Here is a 15,668-nt window from a genome sequence, read left to right on the forward strand (position 1 = left end):
GTCAAATGAATTCAAAATCAACTAAGTTGATAGATATATTTATATGAAAAACATAGATAAATGTTATATTATTATATGTCTCTATATGAATGATATGCTAATTCTGGACAACAATGATTACATGATCAAGTCTACTAAGAAAATATCAATTAATAAGTTTGATATTAGAGACTTGGGTGTCGCAGATGTCATGTTAAAAATAAAAATCTTTAGAATATTTGATAAACTTGTTTTATCCTAGTTTTAGTTTTAAAATATTAAGAAGATTCTCGATATTTTTTAAAAAATAACAATAACACTATCAAAGTATTAATTGATATAAGTGTATATATGTCTAACAATAAAGCTAAAAGAATAAATCAATTAGAATATTTTTGAATAATTGAAAGCCTAATATACATTATGAACTGTATAAAATATGCAAAATTTAAAACTTCAATGACCAAACTGAAGTTTTTCACGCTTTATTATATTAAAATAAGAAAAAAATTGTTTTTTTATTTTTATTTTTCTAACTATAAAATAGAACTTTATTTTATAAAATTGGAATAGAAGAATTGATAGAATTTATTTAGAAGTGCAATGAATTTTGTTTTTTTGATATTATTTTAATTTTAATGTGTTAATAATAAACATAAAAAATATTTTAATATGTATAAAAAAATATTTTAAAAAGTTAATCCAACTCAATACTAATCATACAATGAAAACACACTTTACAAGAAAGAAACTAGACTCGTCCGCACATGACCCGAGTCCCCAGATTTTCCAGGTTATAGAGACCACCAGAAAGGAACCCAAACCCATTATAAACTGCGCCCAAACAGCATCGTACTTCTTTCTCTTTTTAGCTCCTCCTCTCTCCTGTCCGGTTTCTCTCTCGCTTCATTATTCAGCTTCTAGAAACACCAAGAAGCACAATCACAAACATCAATCATTAAAGTACCATTTTAATGAGCACAAAATTAATTAAATCTTCAAAAAATTAATTCAAAATCACTTCAAATTTTTCTTCGATCCGATTCAAAGCGAGAGAGAAAAGGCTAAAAAGGAGCAGCAGCTATGGCGCTCTCAGCTTCCGATTTAGGCACGATATATTCTTTATTGACGAATTCAATGAGCGGCGATGAGAGCGTCCGTAAGCCAGCCGAGGCGGCGCTCTCGCAGTTCGAGAGTCGGCCTGGTTTCTGCTCCTGTCTAATGGTAAACCCTCTCTCGCTCGCTCTCTTCGGTTTTGATTTTGTATTTTATAGGGTTTAAGTTCAGTTCAAATTGCAATGCACGTGTGAATAATTGAATTTATTTGTAGGAAGTTATAACTGCAGCAGATTTAGCTTCGCAAGTCGATGTTCGATTATTAGCTTCGGTGTACTTTAAGAATAGTATCAATCGGTACTGGAGGAACCGGAGGGATTCTGCGTAAGACTCTAGTCTCATTGTTTTTATAATTTGAGCTGCATTTTTTGGATTTTTGTTGATTTTGGCGTAGTTTATGAGATGATATTTTGGTTTGTGAGCAGGGCAATAAGCAGTGAAGAGAAAAATCACTTGAGACAAAAATTACTGTCGCATTTGAGAGAAGAGAACGATAAGGTGATGATCTTAACTTTGTAAGTTGGAGCTCAAAAGATTGGGTTCTGATTTGCTTTGCTAATTTGTAATTCAAATGTGTTTTTTTTAATCGATGTAGATAGCTGGACTGTTGGCTGTTCTTATTTCCAAGATTGCTCGCCTTGATTATCCAAGAGAATGGTATGTGTTTGTGGCATTTTATTTCTATATCATATGCTTTCATCGGTGGTTGTTTTTCTAGTTGCTGGTTTTAGATTTTTTAAAAGGATATTTTGTTGTAAGTACATTTTAGTGTGGGTTGCTAATACTTGCCTGATGTTTCTTTGTAGAGATTGACTGTTGTTTCTCTCATGGAAGTTTCACTTTGATATTGAATATTAAATTTAGGGTGGAATACTCGTTTTTTTATACTATTTTTAGTTTTTTACTTTATGCATGAGCAGGGGATTCGGGGTTTTAGGGGGTGGGGTGGGGGTTGAACAAGATGCAGTTCCCTGCAAACAATGGGAGAATATAGTCTATTGTAATTCTGTTTCAATGTTTGTCATCCTTATCATTACTGTCTTGCTATCAATGAAAAGTTATGAAATTATCTTGATGAATATAAAGGTGAAAATAGGGTAAAAAATGCAGTTGCTTTTCTTACATAAGTTTTTGTGACAAAACATCACAATCTTTGACTAGCAACTACAAATAGATCCAAAGTTGTTATGGATGCTCCGAGCTGAATGATTTTTTTTTTTAACTAATGGTTATGCATTTAGTGATTTAGATATTGTTGAAGATTTTTTAGTTTGGCAATCTTGTACTTTTTGTAATTAGTGCTAACTCCTGTATTTATATTGCCTGTTGTTGTAATTACTGATCTTTTCCCTACTAGTAGTTCTTTCTTCTTTTCTGTTCTAAGGTACCTGAGTTACTTCATTCAGCTAACTTTATTTCTTGATCTCTCATTTCAATATTTTTAGGCCAGAGCTCTTTTCAGTTTTAGCGAACAAGCTTCAATCAGCAGATGTCCTTACTTCTCACAGGATTTTTTTGATTCTGTTCCGAACTTTGAAGGAATTATCCACTAAACGTCTTACTGTTGACCAAAGGAACTATGCAGAGGTATAACTTCCGAGTATTATCCCTTATGGTAGTATTCTTTATCCCATTTCCTTACATGCTATTCAGTTTCAAATGTCATCCAACCTGACAATGAAAAAAGTGCACTTCATCCAAATGTGAATGAAGCATGGATGGTAGGCCTGTTGTTGATGACTTTGTTCCTGAGTGGAACAGCATTTGTGTAAGCCTTGTGCCAGAAGTATCAGCATTTCAGGCTGCTGGATTCAGAATGTTCATAGATATCAGTACTGGCCTTATAATGAGTTAATGATATCAGTTATGGGTAGGCATTTCCTAGCAATGGTCATGATTTTTATGATCTTGCAACTAAAGTGCACAGATAGAAACTTGCTCTCAAACAAATAGTTATGTCTTATATCACAGAGTTATGGTCACATGTTTCACATATCACCATTTTTTGTGGCAGATAACATCCCATCTCTTTGGATATAGCTGGGGCCTTTGGCAGAGTGATGTTCAAGCTATATTAAATAGTTTCTCTACACTTGCACAAAGCTATACTTCTAATACTCTGGAACATCATCATGATGAGCTGTATCTAATGAGTGAGAGATGGCTATTATGTTTAAAAATAATTCGCCAATTGATTATTTCAGGGTTTCCAAGTGATTCAAAATGTGTACAGGTAGTTATTCAGTTCTTTCTCTTTATTTCCTTTCTTCAAATTTAAGAGTTTGGCACACTCTGTATTGCAATTTAACCTGGGAGATTAGCTTTTGATTATTTTTTTTTAAAATCTGTCAGGAGGTCCAACCAGTCAAGGAGGTTTCCCCTATACTCTTGAAAGCCATTCAGTCATTTCTCCCATACTGTGAGATAATGCTCTTGTTTTCAAACTTTTATTTGTTTTGCATATCCTAGCGGAGAGCTGTGGTAATCTGTGTTTGATAAACATCCCCCCCCCCCCCCAAGAAAAAAAAAACGAAAAAAGTAGTTCTAGAGATCCTATAAGCCATGCATTTGGAAAACGTGTATTGTGGCTACATATAAATTTTAAGTGTTGACTATTCAGTTATACAAGTAAGAATGTCCTAAACTGACATCAATTTTCATATTTAACAAACACTTTATTAACTAGAAAGAGCAGGAGAGAAAGTTATATAGAAATATTGAATTGGATTCATTATCCTGCATACCATTCCATATTTATATGCCAAGAGTGTTATTTCCATATGCATGTATAATTGAATGGAGAAGAAGCTTAAGCAGGCTCTTTTATTCTCAGCCTTTCCCTTTTCTTTCTTTTTCTCTTAACAGGTTACTTATTTAGGAATAAACTAATTTTCTTGTGCTGTGTTGTTCGACAGATTCATCTTTCCAGAAGGGACATCCTAAATTTTGGGACTTCATAAAGAGGGCATGTACCAAATTAATGAAGGTTTTGGTCACAATTCAGGGCAGACATCCTTATTCATTTGGTGACAAGTCTGTTCTTCCTCCTGTCATGGATTTCTGTTTAAACAAGATAACTGATCCGGATCCATATATTTTATCATTTGAGCAATTCCTGATTCAATGCATGGTAATGGTGAAGTGTGTCCTTGAGTGTAAGGAGTATAAGCTAAACCTAACTGGGCGGGTGATGGATGAAAGTGTGATTACAGTGGAGCAGATGAAAAAGAACATTTCCAATGCTGTTGGTGGTGTCCTGACTTCTCTTCTTCCAACTGAACGAATAATACATTTGTGTAATGTGTTAATAAGGAGGTAATGATACCTCTACTTGTGCTTAATTATTTTGCCTATAATTTATAAGAATACTCAATTTCAAATGCATGGGGGTTCAGTTCTTAAAATTGATTGAATGAAGCTCCGCAGCTGTATAATTTTTTTTTTATCTTATGATTGCTGCTCTAGGGTTTGGGATTCATAAAGGAAACAATTTAGCACTGTTGATAGGTCATCTCTGTATTTTGATGCGAAGCATGTACTCCAGAATCTCACATCTTTGATTACCCAAATCTTGGGCTCTTTTTCCCCTCTTTGATTTTTTGAAGAAAGTTTCTATACTCCATTAAATACAGGTTCAACTTCATGCTAACCATTCCTCCAAGAAAAGTACTTTGACATTCATCAAATCTAACTGCTACTTTAATATTCATCAATGTGTGTCTCTCCATGTGGGATATGAGCCAAATCTTGTTGCTCTAATCACATCTCAAGTCAAACATTGCTTCCCCTCCCCCCTCTTGCAGAATTTCTATTTGCTTCATGGATCTCTACGTGGTTGGGTAATTATAAGAGATATAACATATGGCACCAAATGCTTTATGCATATCTTTCAGCATTCTGGATCTCCTGTGTGATGATTATCTACTTTTCAAATAATTATGTGAGATTGATGTTTTGTCAGGTATTTTGTTCTAACTGCTAGTGATTTGGAGGAGTTGTATCAAAACCCAGAATCTTTTCATCATGAGCAGGATATGATTCAGTGGACTGAAAAACTGAGGCCTTGCGCGGAAGCTTTATACATAGTATTGTTTGAAAACCATAGCCAGGTAGGTGAAGTTTCAACTCTAGAATGATTGATATTAAAAATCTGCAAAGCACTCTGCTAACAGATGTGAGCTCATGTTGTTTCTTTGCTATTTGTAGCTGTTGGGTCCTGTTGTGGTGTCCATCCTTCAGGAGGCAATGAATGCTTGCCCAACATCAGTTACTGAAATCACTCCTGGGCTACTTCTTAAAGATGCTGCCTATGGTGCTGCTGCATATGTTTATTATGAGCTCTCTAACTACCTCAGCTTCAAAGATTGGTATAAGAATTCTAATCTATGCTACTGCTGTTATTTAATCAATCCGTATGTTGTTTGAATTAGTTATCATTAATTGCAGTCACATTAAAAGGTATTGGTTTTAAACACTAATTGTTTGCTGGTGCCATTTGCTTTAGAATTTTGTTAATGAAAAGGGGTTTGTCATTTGGGGATTACCACTTGCATGCCTGTAGTATCTACTTGCAAATTTAGTAAGCGTGGTTTTAGGGTGTTTGGATAGGCATGGATTTCCAGATTCGATAATGCTTCTGGAAATATGTAGAGGATATATTTCCAGATGCAATAGTTGTTTAAGGAACATGATGTCTGAGGAAAATGAGTAGGATATTATTTGATCACTAACTGCATGTGTTTTTCAAAATTTTTGGAATTGAAGTCACTGGAATTGTACTAGCTGGTTAGATTGTGGTTTCATAACCAAATTTAATCTACATGGTATATATTTTGATGGGCTATATGATGATCCATCCTTCTTTATTTCACTTAAACAATTCATTACAGGTTTAATGGTGCTTTATCCCTTGAACTGTCGAATGATCATCCAAATATGTGTGTTATCCATCGAAAAGTTGCACTGATACTAGGACAATGGGTTTCCGAGGTAATGGCACTTTTTAGCTTTTTGGTAGAGAACTCTTAAGTACTTGTAACATTTCCTTTTCCTCCTCAAGAAGAAAATGAAATTGTTATACCTCATTGTCAAGAATGAAGTGTGTATGCGTTTTGTCCTGTTTCTTCTCAGCATGTTGGTTCCTAGCATGATCTCTAGAAGTTGCCATATTGTGGCTCTATGCATGCTCAGGAGTTAATCTAGAATATTGCTCCTGTTCTTTGGAAATAAAGTAGGCTGATGTTCCCATGTGCTGACACATTATAAAGTTATTCTGGCTTCTGTACCAAGAGATTTGATATTTCCTGCTGTGGTTGCTCATTTTTTTTTGTTTGCAGATTAAAGCTGACACAAAGAGACCAGTGTATTGTAGTTTGATCAGATTGCTACAAGACAAAAACCTGTCTGTTAAGGTATGATGCTTGAATTAGCCTATGTTATGTGCCTTCACATCTCTCCTTTTTCCTCTCTTTTGGGGCTTTGAATGTTTTGTTTGTTCTTTGCATTTTCTGTTTCAACTACTGAAATTGTAATTCATTGCACTAGCTTGCAGCTTGTCGGTCTTTGTGTTTGCATGTTGAGGATGCAAACTTCTCAGAGCAAGAATTTGTAGATCTCCTTCCTATTTGCTTTGATTCGTGCTTTAAGTTGGTTGAGGAGGTTCAGGAGTTTGACTCGAAGGTAAGATGATACTTGTGGTTCACCTTGATAGTCATTGCATGCGTGGATACTTATGCTTGCTTTTCCTATTAACCTCCTGCATCTCTTTAAGGAACATAGATTATTGCCCTTCTCCTCTTTTAGCCATTCCAAATTATATACTCCATCTCCCAATGTGAAAAAAAGAAGAAGAAAGGGATGTCAAGCATTTATTATCATTGATTTTGGATGAATCTTAGGGATGGGTGTCCAATCGTAAACTAGATATAAAGCACCCTCCCTTATTCCCAACAATTGTATTTTTTTAAAATGCCAATCCCATAATTTTCTTTAAATGTCTATTTAGAAGCTATATAAAACCTTAAATAATATAAAAAAGATTTCCTAAATTATCCTTAAACTACATAGTACCTTATCGACACTATATTTTGACCATCAAAGCTTTAAAATGCTTAAAAAATAAGACAGTAAATATAAAAACATCAAAATTCAAAAATAATAATATTAATCCATTCAGTAATTATATTAGATTTTTTTTGTTTTACCTTGTCACTTTTGACTCTAATGTAGAACTTTATCACACCTTTAGATAATGTAATAAAAAAGGCATTTTATAAACTAAAGAATTCGTAGAACTTCTATCCATGCCCTAATTTTTAACTTTTTAAAACACAAGCTCTACCAAAATATTTGATTGTAGAAGTTTTTAGGGTATTTGTTTTCCCTACCTTTCAAATAAGTTATTCTAGCCAAGAATCTTATCATAGAAAAAAAATGTTAGTGCTTCCAGCCTTTGAAAAAAAAAAGAGGATCGTTATCTTCACCATTGTTCTTAAATACTTAATTTTAAAGAAATTATATGGAGCTAGCTAGAAAATTATTTGTAAGGAAATGAATCATTTGAGTGTTTATATATTTAATTTAAATTATTTAGATGCAATTTTTTATGTTGTTCATAGCTAGTTCAATAGTTTAAATATTTTTTAAAAAAACATAGCATGTTTCTTATCTCTGTAAAAGTTAGTTAAATGAATACTTAATTTCAAGAATTTGAAAAATGCATGTGTGGATGCATGTTCAGAAATCATTGATTCTGTACATCAATCTGATTTTGGATATATTCTATTTCAAGAATATCCTTCCACTTCTTTGTGATACCATCTTTAAATGCTTAAAATTTGTGAACCACACATTTCCAATCTGTGATGTGGGTAGCTAAAGCATCAATTACATGAATTATTTATGATTTCAACTGCCATGTTATTCTTACCTCATTAATGTGCTCTTAGTAGTTTTTCTATTCTTTCATGTAATTTCAGGTTCAGGTTTTGAATTTGATATCTGTTCTTATTGGACACGTCCATGAGATCATTCCATTTGCAAACAAGTTGGTGCAATTTTTTCAGAAGGTAGTTGACAAGCCATTATATTTTCTGTTATTCTAATGCTTGAACATGTTAGTGTTGTATACCATAAAGAAAAACATTTTATCTCATGTCTTTTTACATTGACAAGAACACAACATTTTTGTTAAATAAAGGTGTTCTGCTGAGTGAACTCTTTCTGAATTTCTGAGCGGTTAAGTTCAGAAGAACTCGAGTTAAAGTATGTGGAACTAAGAGTTTCACTCCAGTGATTCTTGAATATAATCATAGCATGCACATTTCACACATACTGTGGTTCGGCCTTTCTGATGTCATTGTTTTTCTTGATGCTGTTTGAAAGGTTTGGGAGGAGGCTTCCGGTGAGAGTCTTCTGCAGATTCAGCTTCTCATTGCTTTGCGGAATTTTGTGGTTGAACTTGGCTACCAGTCACCTACTTGCTACAATGTGCTATTGCCTATTCTGCATGGTGGGATTGATATAAATAGCCCTGATATACTCAATCTTTTAGAGGATGGCATGCTGGTTAGTTTCCCATGCCTTATTTTTATTTATTGTTTGAGTCTTCCATATGCTGCCTTCAGTAGTTAATTGATAATAGCAAATTTAACTGGCATAACCATGCAGTTATGGGAAGCTACACTTTCCCATGCGCCTGCAATGGAGCCTCGACTGCTAGCGTACTTCCCATGTCTCATGGAAATCATGGAAAGAAGTTTCGACCACTTGCAGGTTGGATTTATTGTAGTATCTATTATATTATTCATGTATTTAATGCTCAATGCAAGTGGTGTGCCTGTTCTTGTTGTCTTAAGTATAGCTCTTTTGTTCTGCGTCTAGTTTTGTCAACAGCAAACCTGCAGTTGCTATAATTGTTGATGAAATTTTGTTGACTTTAATATAATTGCAGGTCGCTGTAAATATCATGGAGGATTACATAATTTTGGGTGGGACTGAATTTCTAAGAATGCATGCTTCCAGCGTTGCCAAAGTTCTTGATCTGATTGTTGGAAATGTTAATGATAGAGGCCTATTATCAACTCTTCCTGTCATTGATATATTGATACAGGTACCTAATTTAAATTTTCCTGAATCTAATTGCAGCCTTTATCTGATATTTGAACTTGAAACAGCTCTTTATTTTGTTATCTTTTATGACAGTAAGTTCATCATTTATTTCTATGTTATATTAAGGAGGGAAAGAGAGGCTGTGTGCTGATTAAAACTGCAGGCTGCAGAAACTTTTGTGCTCTTAAATTTATCAATGTCCATCTCTTGATATCTGGCAAGTGCCTCGGTAAACACAAATTCTTGCCTGATGCTCTTAGATTATTTGATATATCTATACTGACTTAATCTTTGGTGCCTCAAAATTATTGCTGTCTGGATTTGTCTTTTTCAATCGAAACACGTTTGACCTATCTGGTGGGTCATGGTAATGTTAAACCCTATATGTTAAAATAGCTATTTATGCTGGTATTTTCTCTCTTTTTCTCAGCCGAAAAATTCAGTAAATCATGAGGCATCTTCTGGATTATGCCCATGTAGTTTTTTTCTAATCAAACATGCCAAAAGAAGAAAAATTGACATCAATCTGTGCTTCACGGAATACTCCTCGTTTGTATTTTTTTTCCTAAATCATTGCATCACCAATCACATACTTAAAATGCCCTACAACATACATACATAGTTTAATTATTTCTGCTTGCCAAGTTACATCAGTGGCACAGCCTATGGTTGTTATTGTGTACTGAATCATGAAGAGATAACAGTTTATTTTTGTACTCCTGGCACTTTAACCTTCCATCTTATTGAAATCTGTTATCCTGTTGTGTTAATGGAATTTGAAACAGATCCTTGTTATTTTTCATGGATCGCCAACTAGATCTCATATGCACAATCCATATAATGAGTAAAATTTTTGGTTACCATGGCATGTTCTGCAATATCTGTCATTAAATGACCATGACCAAGGAATATGTAATTAGTTTGTTTCTGTTTAACCTTTGGAGTAATATACTTATTAACTTCCTAACTGTGTCATGCAAAATTATGCTTTCAATAACCACTGAGAATGCTCTGATAGGGAAAAAAAAAAAGGAAAAAAAATGTACGATGAAAAACACAGACCATTTGGGAAGTTTTTAATTGTGAAAAAATTGTCATTTTTGTAGAGAATTGCTAGAGTACAAAATTGAAGAAAATGTGCTAATTAGTTAAAACTGAAAACTGTTCCCTGTAAAATTGGAATCTTTGAGCTTTTTGAGAACCTGGAAAACAAGGGACATGCTTGGTTTACATTTTTAATCCCTTTGTCAATTAGTCATTTAAGGGTGATCTTTCTTTCCTATTTTCAAAAAATAATACCTGGTAATGTATTTTCTTATTTTTCTGAAGAAATGTTTCCGTGATAGAGACAAAAATATAGATGAGAACTACAGAACTTTTTTCAAAGTTAAAGCAGTCTTGGTTTACCAGGGACTCTAAATTTTTTGTGATGATTTTGGGAGGTTTTTGGTCGTTTTAGCCACTGGAGGTTGTTTGGTAGTTGTGAGTACTCAGCTTTGTGACTTGCCTTTCTCATTTTGCAGTGCTTCCCTGCTGAAGTGCCCCCGCTTATTAGCAGTACTTTGCAAGTAAGTGCAGTTCATGTGTTAGATTCTTGCAACCTATTATCAGTTATGTGGTTTCTGTTTGATATGTTTCGGATGTCTTTTAACCATTTGTATGTTTTTTTGGTAGAAACTAATCATGATATGTTTAAGTGGAAGAGATGATTTTGAACCTTCCAAGGCAGCTGTTAAAGCATCTGCAGCTGCAATTCTAGCAAGGATTTTGGTGATGAACACCAATTACCTTGCCCAATTGACAGCAGAACCATCACTTTCATTGCTTCTCCAGCAGGCAGACATTCCAATTGAGGAAAATATACTTCTTTGTTTGGTTGACATATGGCTTGACAAGGTCAGTAAATCATGCTTTCATTTCAAAGATGCTTTGACTGATTTTGATGTTTGTTCTTTTCTAATTTGTTAAATTATTTTAGTTTCTACGCACATCCATTGTGGTGTATTTTGCAAGTAAATAGTTTCAAATGATGGTTAGACATTCCCATGCATAGACTGCTATAATTAACTGCAACTCATGCCATCTCTAGAAGTGAGGAAATCAATGTGCTGAATCTACCATTGATATATAGACTCCAGCATAATGCTTTTCTAGTGTTCATGGCCAGTGTGCCTTGCCGCGTTAACTTTGTCTTTGTTTTAATATTATTGTACAGATAGATAATGCATCTTCTGATCAGAAAAAGACATTTGGGTTAGCACTTTCAATAATTTTGACACTAAGACTGCCTCAAGTCGTTGATAAACTTGATCAGATCCTCAGGTGCAGTTTCAAATTTGAATTTTGATATCATTTGCTACAACTGCTTTCAATGACCTACACCTGCTTCATGAGCTTTAATTCATGCAGTGTATGTACAAGTGTAATTTTGGGTGCAAATGATGATTTAACGGAGGAAGAGTCAAGGTTACCTCCCTTGTACAATCCAATTTGATTTGGTGTTTACTTGGTTTTTGTAGTCTCTTGACTTGTTCTTAACCTCCTATAATAATTGCAGTGGTGATAACATGAGCTCCAGCAAGTTTCATGGTGAAGGCGTAATTCCAAGTAGAGAGTACAGGAAAAGACAGGTTAACATTCTTCTGTTTTACCTGAGGCACTGAATTTCAATGATGAAATCTGTGACAGTGTGTGATAATTTCTCTAACATGTTCTTCTCCAGATTAAATTTTCAGATCCTATAAAACGATGGTCTTTGGAGAACTCAGTAAGAGAGAATCTTCAAACATGTGCTACTCTTCATGGAGAATCTTTTAATTCAGCTATTAGTAGAATGCATCCAGCAGCATTTGCACAGTTGAAACAGGCTTTGAAGATGCCATAGACAGGAATAGTACTTTCCTTTTTGCTTAGTGGTCACGTATCAGGGCCCCTTCAATTTTTTCTGTCCCATGGTGAGAAGACATAGGGTAAGTTCTTGCTCCCTTTTGATGCAGAGGCCATTTTTCATGTCTGGCATTCATTTAGCGTTTCTATCTGAGTTACTTGGAAATTCTAGTGGTGGCACTTAGAATTTTGCTGGCTTGCATCTAACTGTGCACCTTGTTTGTTACTCCAGGTGATGTATTGGTGGATTGGATTTGTGGTTTGACATTCTTCGTGTTATTTCTTTGTAAGAATGAACTGGGTGGTTGCTTTACAACATCTACATTTCAACTTTCATTTGTATACGCCCCCTTTGGCAACAGGAAAATCTGTAAATAGCTTGCTGCTCCTTTCTTGTTCCAGATTTTCAAGGCACAAGGGTCGCAGCATTGAGGTCATAGGTTTTTGTCACGACTCTACAAATGAAAAGAAGATCTTATAGAATTGAAGAAAAGATGTACATTGTGCTGTTGAGTTGGAATTCGTTACCTGTTTTTGTTCTCACATGCCAATCCCATGTACTGCTTATGAACTCGAATGTTTGAAAAATATGTTCAGAAATGAGTGTTTATACGTAAATATCTTGGGAAAAATGCAAATGGACAAGAAAGATGGATGATCATTTATAATTCCTATTGACTTTTATGCTCTTGAACTGTGTTAATTCTCCCTAACCTGCGTCTTTCTCCACTTCTTTTTCTTTAGCAGGCCTGAGGTTTTAATACCTCCCATGTTGAGTTTTGATACTACCATGGTGCAGCCCCCGAGAGTCTGGGTGAGGCTGAACCTGTCGCCAAAGACCCGAAAGTGCCGGTCAGCTGCAAAATGAAATAGCACCTGGGGCTAAGTAAGAATCTATACCCCCATAACACCCTCGCTCAAATCCATCCATTGATTGCTTAGGTGATTTGTCTCCTCTGATCAAACTTGAAACATTCCGGCATTCTTTGATTCCAGGTCATTAATTGATAAAAAAATAAATGGGACGCATCACACGAGTGATCTTGGTTGTTGCTTTACGAAAAAGAAAAATCATCTTGATTGTAGCACGTGTCTGTATGTTGTTGCGGTGATTATTTGTATAGATTAAGACCTTTTAGTATGCAGAGAAAAAACAAGAAATTCTTGTTTTTTTATTAAATAATAAAACTATGAAGTTACCATCTAATATTTTAGTTATTAAAAATTATAACAATCTTCAGAGTAAGATTAATTTTTTATACATAGAACAATATTACTATTTAGTATATTTTATGCAAGGAAAGTTGCATTACTCGTTTCTTTGAAAATTATTAATGCACTATTGTGGTTTTTTTTTTAATCATTGATTTGTTTATTAGTTAAAGCATTTTCATTCTATTAGTGTGAATCATGACTTTATAGGGTAAAGTCTAAACATTTTTTTGCATTTTATTTCTTTTAATATCAAGACTGTTTTATGTACAAGTTTGTAATACTCAATATTAGAAATAAACAAATTAATTTTTTTGTTGTTTTTTAAATTTAGGTAAGCCGTCGTTGCTTTAATAAACTTATTATTAAAATCATAATGCATGCAAAATATAAAAATTATTTTTTATTTTTTATTTTTGTTTTAAGAAAAAATGCTAAATAATACAATTTTTTCATATTTTTTGTATTAAAATGCAAAAAATATTTTTTATTCGATACTTGACCATATGTAATTTAAATATAAATGTATTTTTGATAGAAGAATTTTTTGTTGTTTTAATATTTTTTAACAAAAAAAGATTTATTTAATATCAGAAAAACGCCTTACATATAAGTCTATAATCTTAAATATTAAATATTAAAGGGTAAAAAAATAGTGTAAAAGATCTAAAATTAATTGCAAAACCATCCTAAAAAATATATGAGATTTAATTGATATTTGAATAAGACCGTGTTTGATAAAACACACAAAAAAAAAAAACAGAAGTACAAGGCCACTAAAAAAATATTAGGGTATATTTGTTAAACATGATTTTAAAAATCCTAAAACACATTTTTTTTTAATAAATTTTCATCTTGTCAAACATGATTTTAAAACTCAAAAGGCTCAATCCATCCACATGGACGAGGCTTTCTAGCCTGGTCCAAAGACCAAGAACACAACTCACACTCTTAAAAGTAATAACAAAGATAAATAATAACAAAGATGAAATGAATATTTTGATTGAATTTTATCAAGAATATAATGAACATCAATATGAACTTAGAAACCTAATCGGAGATTCAAATTGATTACATCAAATAATAGGTAGAGAAATATAGAACATGGAGGATCAAAGTATTATAAGGCATCAAATATGAAAAATAGAGTATGAGATGCATGAATCAAAAGTTAAAAAATATGTTTATTAAAAGCTCGATTTATTTGTTCATTAAACAATAGAGAATGATAATATATAGATTTAGACTTTAATGTAAGCTCCCAAGAAATGCTAAAAAACTAGTTTATAAGAAATAATAATAAAAAAAGGGTTATGAACATTCAAATGAAAACTTAGAAAACCACAAAAAACTAACTAAACTTAGAAATAACTAAAAATCTTGAATGGTGACCTAAATCTTTTCGGCACAACTCAAACATGTCTATTACAGTTTGCTTGAAACATCAAAAACTTAAGAAAACTAAAAAACTACAACAATTACCCAAATCAAATCACTAAAAAATAATCAAAAACACATCTCTTCAACCATATACACCATTACATTGATCTAACATATGTTTTCAATCAATCTTAACACTAACAAGACTTGATTAAACCTAGCATCTTATAAAGAATAGCCTATAATTATATTTTTTATAAATCATTTATCAACTACTTAAATATATTAATTACAAGATACTAATAGTCATGAAAACATCAAACTATGCATTTAAATTCTTTGGAGCTTACTTTTCCAAACAATGCATATCATCTCCAAAATATATTTTGTTATATTAAAACACAAACATTACTTTGAAACTAATAAATAATCACTACAGATAAACAAATAATAAAATGTGAATTTAATAAGGGTGTGCTAATTGAGTTACACCCTCTTACAATATCCCATTTATACCTTTTCCACAATGTTGTTCTTTTTCTTTGGAATTTCTTGTTTCTTTCTTTTTATTATTAGCCCTTAATCCTTGGTTTCTGTGTTCTTCTTCCATTCTCCTTTCTTCTTCCAACCTTTTGCACTCTATTTTTCTATAAAAAAAAAACCTCTAGTATTTCTTACTATTTTCTTTGTAATTTTCATTTATTTTTATCCTTCCTCTTATTAAAAAAAACATCATCTTTTATAAGCAAAAAAAAAAAAAAACAAGAGATTACAAAACCTTGGTGGTTTTTTAGAATCTAGGTGGTTATGCCATTTCCCTCTCTCTTGTATAACATATTCTCAAATATTACATTGTTTTCTTTCCCTTTTATATGAATACTAATAGGAGAAAACACCTTAAAAACTTATTTTTATAGGGTTTTTTTTCAGTCAAGGCTGACTATGTAAGGTATTTTGTTGAAACTATTGTGGAACTTAAGACGTCA

General features: G+C 32.9%; 1 protein-coding gene across 4 annotated transcripts; it reads left to right on the forward strand.

Annotated features, from left to right (window-relative positions):
* Positions 1-787: 787 nt before the first annotated feature.
* Positions 788-12,780, forward strand: LOC133677138 (uncharacterized). Of its 4 annotated transcripts, XM_062098977.1 has the most exons (25): positions 797-1,203; positions 1,310-1,419; positions 1,521-1,593; positions 1,691-1,752; positions 2,541-2,682; positions 3,110-3,328; positions 3,448-3,514; positions 4,011-4,410; positions 5,057-5,204; positions 5,302-5,462; positions 5,985-6,084; positions 6,432-6,506; positions 6,640-6,774; positions 8,073-8,162; positions 8,479-8,661; positions 8,764-8,868; positions 9,047-9,205; positions 10,728-10,772; positions 10,879-11,100; positions 11,420-11,526; positions 11,614-11,670; positions 11,762-11,834; positions 11,927-12,173; positions 12,323-12,376; positions 12,493-12,780. In XM_062098977.1, exons 1-23 carry the CDS (start codon positions 1,063-1,065, stop codon positions 12,086-12,088), a joined length of 3,036 nt encoding a protein of 1,011 aa, XP_061954961.1. In that variant the 5' UTR covers positions 797-1,062; the 3' UTR covers positions 12,089-12,173; positions 12,323-12,376; positions 12,493-12,780. The 4 variants fall into 4 exon arrangements, with proteins under 4 accessions (XP_061954962.1, XP_061954964.1, XP_061954961.1 ...); XM_062098976.1 differs by having other exon boundaries at positions 12,323-12,780; XM_062098978.1 differs by lacking the exons at positions 10,879-11,100; positions 11,420-11,526; positions 11,614-11,670; ... (2 more) ...; positions 12,323-12,376; positions 12,493-12,780 and adding an exon at positions 9,331-9,433 and having other exon boundaries at positions 788-1,203.
* Positions 12,781-15,668: the final 2,888 nt, after the last annotated feature.

The sequence above is a fragment of the Populus nigra genome, chromosome 17 (assembly GCF_951802175.1).
Source record: "Populus nigra chromosome 17, ddPopNigr1.1, whole genome shotgun sequence".
NCBI lineage: Eukaryota > Viridiplantae > Streptophyta > Magnoliopsida > Malpighiales > Salicaceae > Populus > Populus nigra.

What these genes read in the sequence shown, in the direction of transcription:
- LOC133677138 (XM_062098976.1), top strand. Translation starts at nt 1,063, where the DNA reads ATGGCGCTCTCAGCTTCCGATTTAGGCACGATATATTCTTTATTGACG. An exon ending in AAACTTGATCAGATCCTCAG is followed by an intron (nt 11,527 to 11,613) that starts GTGCAGTTTCAA and finishes TAATTCATGCAG; the next exon opens with TGTATGTACAAGTGTAATTT. An exon ending in TTAACGGAGGAAGAGTCAAG is followed by an intron (nt 11,671 to 11,761) that starts GTTACCTCCCTT and finishes TAATAATTGCAG; the next exon opens with TGGTGATAACATGAGCTCCA.